The 9996-nt window shown below is 40.6% G+C and overlaps 1 protein-coding gene across 1 annotated transcript in view; it reads right to left on the bottom strand.

The window, feature by feature from the left end:
- lamc3 (laminin, gamma 3) overlaps positions 1-5043 on the bottom strand; it is a 116938-nt gene extending 111895 nt beyond the window's left edge. Inside the window, exon 1 of the mRNA XM_005720521.1 lies at positions 4474-5043. Within this exon, the coding sequence (XP_005720578.1) occupies positions 4474-4861 (388 nt within the window). The 5' untranslated portion in view covers positions 4862-5043. The remainder of the gene's footprint in view (positions 1-4473) is intronic.
- Between the last annotated feature and the right edge of the window lie 4953 nt (positions 5044-9996).

The following is a 9996-nucleotide window of genomic DNA, read 5'->3' as shown; positions in this document are numbered from 1 at the left end:
TGTGTGTGTGTGTGTGTGTGTGTGTGTGTGTGTGTGTGTGTGTGTGTGTGTGTTTGTGTGGCTCATCCAGTCTTTGTGGGAAAAAACCTGACCCCAATTCCTTACCAGCAAACTGCCTGGCATTTTTTTTCTTTTCCACCCCTTCTTCCTCATTATGTTTTGTTTACTCCCCTTGAAGCAGCCCGACTCCCCCTTTCCTCTTAACTCTTCCACAGACCCGCTCTGACCTGGCTGCAGTGTGTGTCCCTGCGTCCTACTGCTGTGTTTATCATCGCCGCATTTGCCTGCATTCCCTTCAGAGAGCGCTTGTTTTGTTTGGAGAGGCAAAGGGAAACAGTGATGTCTAAAGAACCCCCCGCCAACTACCCAGATGGATCACACAGTTTTCGTGTGAACCAAAAGTATGCCACGCATACAAAATTTAGGGATATTCAGTTACATAAAAGTGTGTGATGTGAAAACTTAGACATCATTCACTTAGGAATACGGTGTCAGGATGGAAGCATCAAAGCCGCCGGGTATAGGAAAACAAAGTTGGCAGATAGGGCAGTGGGAGCAAAGGTCAGTTCAGTCTCAGGGAGACAGACTTGTAGGTGCTGGAATAGTTAGAAGAATAACAAACTCTCCAATAACAAAGAAAATACCTTTGCAGCAGCTGGAGCACTGCCACCTTTTTCCAGAAAAAGAACTAGCCAGAAAATATAAACAACAAAGCCTCAAAGCACAGTCAGACATCTGCTTGCTATTGGAAATCAATACTCTCCATTTGATTGAGGTACTTCCTGTTTTCGGAGCACGTGATGTAACCGCTCATCTGTGCGCTGACATTTTCAACTTCTCTCATCATTTTTGTCCTTGTCTCTTTTTTCTTTGAAACACATCTTTCTGACAGGGAGGACTCATCTTCCCTCTACTGCATAGGTAGGGGAAGATTGGGGGATAAAGAAAATGTATGTGTGAACAAGTAAAAGCCTTCCCTGAATGCTATCAGCCCAAATAAACCCCTGCTACAAAGATACTATAGATACATGTTACAGACTATACACACTGAGAATATAGTTGGATAGATTTTACTCAAGTTCAGAAAAAAATCCATGCATTCCTCTTTTTACCAAGTGAACCAAAGCCCTCACTCCCAGGCAGGCTAGGGCAGGCAAGTGGACACTGGCAGGCACTTCTCCAATAAACTTGTAACCCCAAACTGAGAATGCAGTCAAGCTATCTCCATTATAAAATATTTGATCTGCTGCTCAACCTCTGTATTTATTCTATTTGTTTATTGATAATATAGATAGCCTTCCAGTAGCTGTACATTAAAGCAATACATTATAAAATAGTAGGGCAAAAAAACCAGAAGGAGAGGGCTTAGGGAATGTTTTAATAAGGTATTGTGTCAGAGTGAACTAACTCTGTTATGTAAACATATTTCTGGGAATACGTCTCTCAAGGTTATTGAGAAGAATATTTAGAATATTTAAATCAAACATGAAAACTGATTTGTTAACATTTGCAACAATCAAATTACATGTTTAACACAAAACAGAGCATGTCTACGAGAGGCCAAACGGAGTGCAACTTAAGAAAACACCAGCAATAAGAAAAACGCTGCAAAAGCACACAAAACAAAACAGAAATGGGAAAAACGACAACGGAAATAGGAAAAAACACAAGGGAAGTGTTTCTGGGGAGACAATAACCCGACGGACCAGTTGCAGGAACCCCAAACATGGTAGGCATGATTTATCATGATTCATATAATACTGATGACGTATTTTTAGGATAAAAGTTAGGCTAACACGCTTTCATCTTTTCTTTCCTCACAAAACCGATAGAACCTCCAGTTCTTTTAAGTGTCGCCCAGTGCAATTCTTAGCATATTTTGGTTCCTGCAACTGGTCCATCAGGTTATTGTCTCCTCAGAAACACTTCCCTTATGCTTTTGAAAATCAGTTTCAGTTTTTCCTATTTCCTTTTTGTTTTTTCCTATTTCCGTTGTCGTTTTTCTTACGTCTGTTGTGTTTTGTGTGCTTTTGCAGCGTTTTTCGTATTGCTTGTGTTTTCTTAAGTTGCAGTCCGTTTGGCCTCTCAGGGCCACTGTACATGCAGTGTTGCCAACTTAGCGACTTTGTCGCAATATTTAGTGAGTTTTCAGACCCCCTTAGCGACTTTTTTTCTAAAAAGCGACCAGCAACAAATCTGGCAACTTTTTCTGGTGTTATTGGAGACTTATTTATCTTTTGCATTGTTATTAATAAACAGAGAAATTAAAATCTACAAACCCAATGTCGGACATAACAGAAAAAAGCAAAAAGCACTTGCTTGTCATTTTGTTGGAACAAAAGAGGCATTTGAATAAATTCCACCATTTGCTTCTTTGAATGAAGTTTGTTTTATAAAAATAAAACCCAGAGGAGATTTCTAGCAATGCCATTCTACTGAAATTGGCAACAATGTAATTAGAGTGTTTTTGTGAGATAGTTCTCATTTAATTTGAGTGAACTGAGTGGAACTGCAAAAATAATCATTTACACTTGCTTTTAACCCCAAAATGGCACTTTTGTCAACATCAGCACATAATTAAAAAAAAAATCAACAAAGAAGTGAAAAAAAAAACAATTGTTTTTTTCCCTACTTTTAGCATCTAAAAAGTATCAACTTTTCCTAAAGTTGACTTTGTGAAGTATGAGTTTCAGTTGCTAGGTATAGCTTAACTGGAATACAGACAGATCTCATTTTAGCATTCAGGACCATTGTCATTTTCAGGACTATTGTTAGCTGTGTAGGCTGATCTGATTTGTTGTGGGTGTGCTGTCTTGTTAACAACCTGCCTATGGCATAATATAGGAAGAAGACACTGCTGACTTCTCTTCATTTGGGAAAAAACAATTTTGTGTGTTTGGACTGTTTCTGTATTTTTTGCAGGCAGAATAAAGCCAAAAGAGGGGAGACCGGGAAATTTCTCTGTTCAGACTTTGAATCAAATGTGCTTAATATAATGCTCTGCATAAAAAGTAATTAAAATTACATCAGTGTTAAAATCGACGTTATAAGAAATAAGCTAAATATTTTTTCCCGGGTATGTCAAATACATATATGAACCATCTTGGTGATAAGAGACCTTTAATTGCAGAAAGGCACACAAGCCCAGCTCAAAAAAATAAATGGAACGGGGAAAATAATTGCATAAAAAGATTTGTATTAATGCGTTTTAACAGTAATCGCCACATTTTAATTCAGTTATAGTGCCAAATGTGCTGTGCTGCTTATTTCAGCAGTTTTGCACAGCATGGTAATGGGATAATGATGTTAATGGCTGGAGTGAGAAATGTCAAATGTGTTCACAGTGCACAAAATGTGCGTCAGAGGCATTTTTTCAGGGGGAAAGAGGACACAAAGAAGGCAATTTAAAACAAAAACAAAACAAAAAAAAAAATGATTTAACTTGTGTGTCTGATTTGCAGAAAAAGTCCCAGGTAATGCAAATTAATTTACCTTCCTGACAAATATCTATTGCCTTCCAAATATGATTCATGTAAATGCCTCGCTAACTTCCCGTGTCCCTCTTCTTGTTATTCTTATTATTATAAGCTACTTATTGCCTACAGTTTCTCTAAAAAACACATGATGGCTTCAGTTTCATTCATAGTCAGTTCTATATCTGCAAAACTGTGAATTTAACCTGTAGCAGAAGATTAATGCTAATTTGTAATGACACCATGTGAAAGTGTGGATGTCAAGTTTAAAAAAAAAGGTTAGATAACAGTCTGATTTGTTTTTAATGCTATCTATGAAGGCTCCGTGATGTGGTGCTATCAAAGTTTGATTCTGGGCCAAATCATATTCTTAAAATAAGTTGAGTGGGAGCCAGAATTGAATGGGTTCATACTCCATGACAGCATGTGGGCTAAATTAACGATACTGTGAGCCTGAAGACCGTTACTTGGTGCCTGTTTATGCATGTCAGATGCAACTGGTTATCTTCATGTAAAATCCCACCAAATTCTCAGACACGCTCTTGTGAGTGTCCTCACTGAAATACCAGAAGTCTAAGCTATGTCTGGGCCAAAGTGTTAACCTCAGAGTCAAGGCGGCCTAACAAAAATCATGTGTTCTGCAGCACATCTGTGTTGGATTAAAGATTTCTCCATCAAAGGCCTCACAATACACAGAATAATGCATGAAGATATGGGTGTCCAGAAACCTAAAAAGCTGATGGTATCAAATTTCAGTGTGCAAAAAAAAAAAACCCCTAACATGTACTGTATTTCTGTGAGATTCACACCAGACTGGAGTCTATCTGCAGTCTGTAGAGGCTCAGATCATCAAAACAACAAATGCAGTCCCGTATTATAAACATATTTATACACAACATTAGTATAACAGAGACTATAAGTGAACTCTAGACATAGCTATTAGACCAAAGTAACGTAAAGACAGATATTTAAATTAAGTGTTCAGGATGTGTGCTCTTACCGAGGTGAAGGGTGAGGTTCACGGAGTTGGGATATTGGATACGAAAGTACATGGACTGACTTTGCCACCATGTGGGCTCCTCATTCCGGTGGAAGTCTGTCAGGAGGCTGGTATTGTGGCTTAGGTATGGATCTGAGGCATCACAGATGTGGCATGAACGAGTTGACCCTGTCTGCATGCAGTAGTCCTCAGGTGGAGAACCACACACATTGGAAGCCACCACCGTGCGACTGAAGGCAATATTCTCAAACTTGGGCATACAGCTGCTTGGCACACCCTCCTCATCATAGCAGGAGTCCATAGCAGCCCAAACAAAAAGGTGTAAGTGCAGATGAAGGGAGAGCAGAAGGGCAAGGACAAGAGGTCTCACAGTAAATGATGTATCCATGTCTACAGCAGTTACATTTACACTCCACAATCAAACATCCACACTATGTTTTGACAAACTGATCCATACACATGAAGACCCTGATTTGAGAAAACAATCCAAGAATAGGAAATAGGTCCAGCTCAAATGTTTCTTTGTCTGTTCTTTGTGGTGTGCCTCTGTTAGATCTCCCACATATGTTCTCCCTCTGTGGAGTGGAAGTTTATGCAGGAACTTCTCACATCGGGAGCAGCATGAGGCAGAGGAGGGACAGGGGTGGGGGCTTGAGGATCAAACGGTTCATATAACTTCTCCACCTGCTGGTCGATAGACACATTACACCATGACCAGCTTTAGATTTTGAGTGGATATGAGTGAAAAAATATCATCTGAAAGGAAGACACATTCAACATCCATTTAAATATTGCAGCACCGAGGTTTTTCCACCACCGAGTAAAAAACGTAACTGGCAGTTGGCCCCACAGCGGGGCGTTGTGATAAATGCTGACTGTAGTGATTCACAGTGGAAGACTGAAGGTGCTGAAACTGTCTGGAAAATTTCAGCCGGCACGGGTCATCTTCATAAAGGGATGTTGCTCAGGGGAGTTCTGCGACCTAAAGGGGCAATTTATTTAAAAAAATGGAGAAGTGAAAGAGCTACATTGCTTTTTCTGCAGGATCCTCTCGAGACCCAGCCGTTATGAAGAGTGAAAAGTGGTTTGCGTATATTTGTAATTCACGCTGACTGCTCAGGCTCCTATAAAACATCCATCAGCGTTTGATGTCACTTAACCAGCAACCTCGAGGCCGATAGCTGATAACTCAACAACTCTGTTGTCTTGTCCAAAGACAATCACATGAACCACAAGAGCTAAAATACAAAACTTTAGTCATCACACCAGTGGGTGACGTCACCCACTCTTGCATACTGCAAAGCCTTGTATTAACAGTCTACATCCTATGAAGTTGCCTAGATAGCTATAAGAAGATAATGCGTGATATCTTTGCTCTTAACACTAACTTGAATCATCAATGTTCAATTTTCCGAAGGGATTGCAATTGAGGTACAACATAAGTACCCAGCAAAGAAATGTATGTTTTAGTTATTATTATTATTATTATTATTATTATTATTATTAGAAACCTACAGAGAAGGACGTGGTAGATTTTCATCACTTTCTTTGCTGTTACTAATTGGATCATTTGCTGAGGTTTGTACATACTTGACCTGTGGGAAGATCTGTGAGAACCTATAAAAAGGTTGTAGAATAGCCAAGGCCAGAGATGACCCACACAGACACTTGAGAGGCATACTCATCTCCAAGATCGCAATGTGTAGATTTCAAGCAGGTGTTGTTGGTGAGTCAGACATAAACATGTGACTAGTGTGCTTCCACTGTACGGCTGATATTGCTCTCAAACCTCTACAGACACCTATGTGTAAACTGTGATTCCAGTCAGTGGCTGTACTCAAACTATCTAACCAACTGTTCTGCTCCATTACTCAGTTTTGTCTAACCTAGATTTCTATATGTATGCAGTTTTAGTTTATGTACAGAATAGAATAGATACATCGGACATAGACCAGTTAGTGGACATCAACAGGAGATTTCATTGCATTGATTCACCATCAAACTAACAACATAGATAAATCTAAATCTAAAAATGCATCTGAGATATAAACAAGAAAGAATAGAACTAAGGTGTCTATATGCTATGTCTGGCAAATGAAAAACTGTACAGGATCTTGAAAATAAATTTAGCAGCAAAACACAACTCCACATCACCATTTCAGGCATGCTGTGCTGCCCTAAATATACAGCCATTTATAACAGTCTATGAGCAGGTACAGAAATGTGTATATATGGAGAAAGAGGAGAAGAGGAATGGTTGCTGCGGGTTATAGAGAGTTAGTTTTATGAATGTAATTAAATTATTATTTGTAATTCCAGTTTAAATATATATCTTATACAATACAAACTGTATATGCTATAGTACACAGTACATAAAACTATCACGGATACAAAATGTCATGGATGGTTCCATTATGGCAACATTTTTCGATTTTATTTTCAAGAGAAGCTGTCAATGTGCGTGAAAATTTCAAAATAAACTCTGCGGGATCCTCAGGTTTATTGAAATGCTCAGAATGATGCTCTACAGGCTGTCATCTCGCTAACCGGAGCCTCAAATGGGAATGGCCAAGACCCACGACTGACAAGTGCAACAAGTGTTTGTGGAGAGACGCAACCAAATAATGCATAATGGCATATCCTCTGCTCTAATCCTCTTTCTGTCAATGACTTTACTAATTCTGAATTCCATTTGAAGTGTGGAACAATCATCTGGAAGCCGGTGAACGATTAAAGTGACACGACTGTTAAAATCATGAAAGGATAAATGTTGACATGGGAGTCTTTGAAATCAAGAAGAAGATGGATAAAAAGACAACAAAAGGAAAGTGCCATTAGCATGAAACAGAGCGAGACAGGTAGCGTCTACAGATGTGCTTAGATTCTGTACATTTACGGTCCCTGTGGAATTTATGGCAATGTCTTCCCCCATGTCGTTGTGATTGCCTTGATTTATCGAGGCTCTGTCAGTACCCAGGCGAGGACGTTGTAAAAGGGACCGCATCAATTTGCAGTGAAATCCTCCGCAAGAAAGTAAGCCCGGCTTCAAATCTGCTCGAATTCACGTGGATCAGCCATGTAATGAAGAAACTAGCACCTCTGCACACAGACAATAAATTCATCGAGGCACAGTAGTTCACCGTCACTGATGAGTATGAGAAAAGACAACTTTTTCAGGGGATACAAGTATATCTAAATTAACTTACAATATGCACCGAGAGGAGTGTTTGAACCAAACAAGAAAGGCAGATGTGTGAAACTGTTGTGCTACAGCAGAAACCCATACGGTAGCGCAGGGATACAAATGAGTTTGCCTGTGTAGTTCTGTTGAATCTGGATGATACTCCACATTCATTTGCAGAGAACAATCTTTTTCCTTTACCACATTTGGCATGCTTGAGAATGAAAGTCTTTTAAAACAATCAGCCAACCGAATCTTATTCTTGACTTCAAAATTGTGGCGACAATTTCAGATGGCTGAACAAACTCAGCGTGTGGCCTGCGCAAACTTGGCATAAAGTCTGCAAAGCACCTGAGGGAATACTATTGCCTGGGACCCCCTGCTGCTTTGTAACCATTCAGACAAGTCTACCTCAAGCTTTCCTGTGACACGGAGGGAAAAAAAAAAAGAAAAGACAGACCGCGCTTGCAGCATACGGTATTCTACTTGTCAAAATCACTCAGCTGAGTTCATTCAAACAATTTCAATTTGAAAGTTCCACGTCAATTACAAGCGGGAGGATGCAAATACAGGCATGTACATTGTGTACACAGCCTTTATCACTTTCTTTTTCTCTGTGTCAGTGTGACAGCTGCATCACCAAGGAACTGCCTTAGAAAACACTCTCTTGTCACTTCCATTCCGGGTCCCGAAAAGCCAGATATCACAAAGATATGATGTAAGCTGACACATCTGGATGGCTTGGATAAGTTTTAGCTGTCATCTGTCATATCAGAGTCCCTTTGAATCCATGGCTAAGCTGCTGATTGGACAAAACGTTTGAATGTCATCAGATAGGCGACGCCCTTTCTGAGAGTGAATTTGGACAGACTGTGAATTTCAAACAGAATATGTATTAAATGACATTATTGCCAATCTGTTCAAACAACTGACAGATTTTCTTCTCATCTTTTTTTGCCGTCTCTGCTTTAACTCCTTCTGTTTTTGCCAGTGCTTTCCCTCATCCCATGTAATACAGTACTTCAAACTCCACTTTGCCCTCCTACATTATCTACTCCTCCTATTCTCTGTGCATCATTCTCACCTCCCCCTCTCTCAGTGCCACAGATCCTTTAGCCCCCACCTGCCACCCACCTCTTTCATGCTGCAGATTGGTGCAGCTGGCTGTCATGATGTGAGGCTTGCTGCACCGACACTAGCAGGTATGGCCTCCTTCTTATGATGACACAATGTTGTAGTGATGAGTTACGCTTTCAAACAGTGATTTGATGTCACAGCTGTCAGCGCTTCACTTAGCAATGCAGGAGCTGGCTGCCATATCCCCGCAGGGAATGCGTTATCTGAAAAACTAATGAGCGCTGCACATCATCACAAAAAATTTCCTGACATTACACGCGTTTAAGAAAGTCCTTTCCCAGCCTGACAAAAATATATTACCTTTGCGGTATGCATAACAGGGCTGTTTATATGGCATGAAGTTTGGTTAACAATACTGTGACCCAAACAGATAAATGTGGGAAGTTGAACTTAATGTATTGTTTTGCAATTTTTACCATATTTTTTTTCAACATGATTAATTATCTTTCCTGTGGCACAGGAATACAAACAGTAGCAGCAACATAAACTGTCTCATCTGTGCAATGTGCTGCGTGCAACTATAACATTTAACATTTGGCAACTTAGCTTGTAACACAAAGGCGGAAACCCTGCATAGGGAAAAGCAGGAGTACCTGGAGAGAATCCACACAAACACGGGGGGGAACATGCAAACTCCACACACACAGGCCCCGGTAAGGTGGTGGAGTTGAACTCAGGACCTTCTTGCTGCAAGGCAACAATGCTAACCACCAATAATAAATTAAATTTAAACTTAAAACAAGCTGGCGCCGAGTATGGCAGCCTCGTCGCGAGCTCCCCCAAGCAACAGCTTTTTTCTGTGTTTAATTTTACTTTTCCTTCATTTTTTCGCGAGTAGCACGTGTACGACTGACAAACCTTAGTGGACATAAAAGACGGTCTTTCTTATAACTTTTCGGAGTTCAAGTTTTGCAACACGGACGCTCCGTTTGCAGACCCCCCATTCATCTCACCTGAGACGCCTTTGTTTTCTGGCCCTGGAGGCCGCAAACGCCGACGCAGAGGGAGAAGATCTGGCGTTCTGGTTCGACTGAGACGGCGCACTTACAGACCACCGTTACCCAGTTTATTACTGGCTAATGTGCAGTCTCTGGAGAGTCTCTGGAGCTGTGCGAGCTTCGGGCACGGATCTCATTCCAGCGAGAGATGCGGGACTGCTGCGTGATCTGCCTCACAGAAACCTGGCTATCGGACAAGGTACCGGA

This window comes from Pundamilia nyererei, unplaced genomic scaffold, assembly GCF_000239375.1.
Source record: "Pundamilia nyererei isolate P.nyererei 1_Seehausen unplaced genomic scaffold, PunNye1.0 scaffold00002, whole genome shotgun sequence".
Lineage (NCBI taxonomy): Eukaryota > Metazoa > Chordata > Actinopteri > Cichliformes > Cichlidae > Pundamilia > Pundamilia nyererei.
Note: the sequence above shows the minus strand (reverse complement) of the source record. Positions and strands in the feature narration are given on the sequence as shown.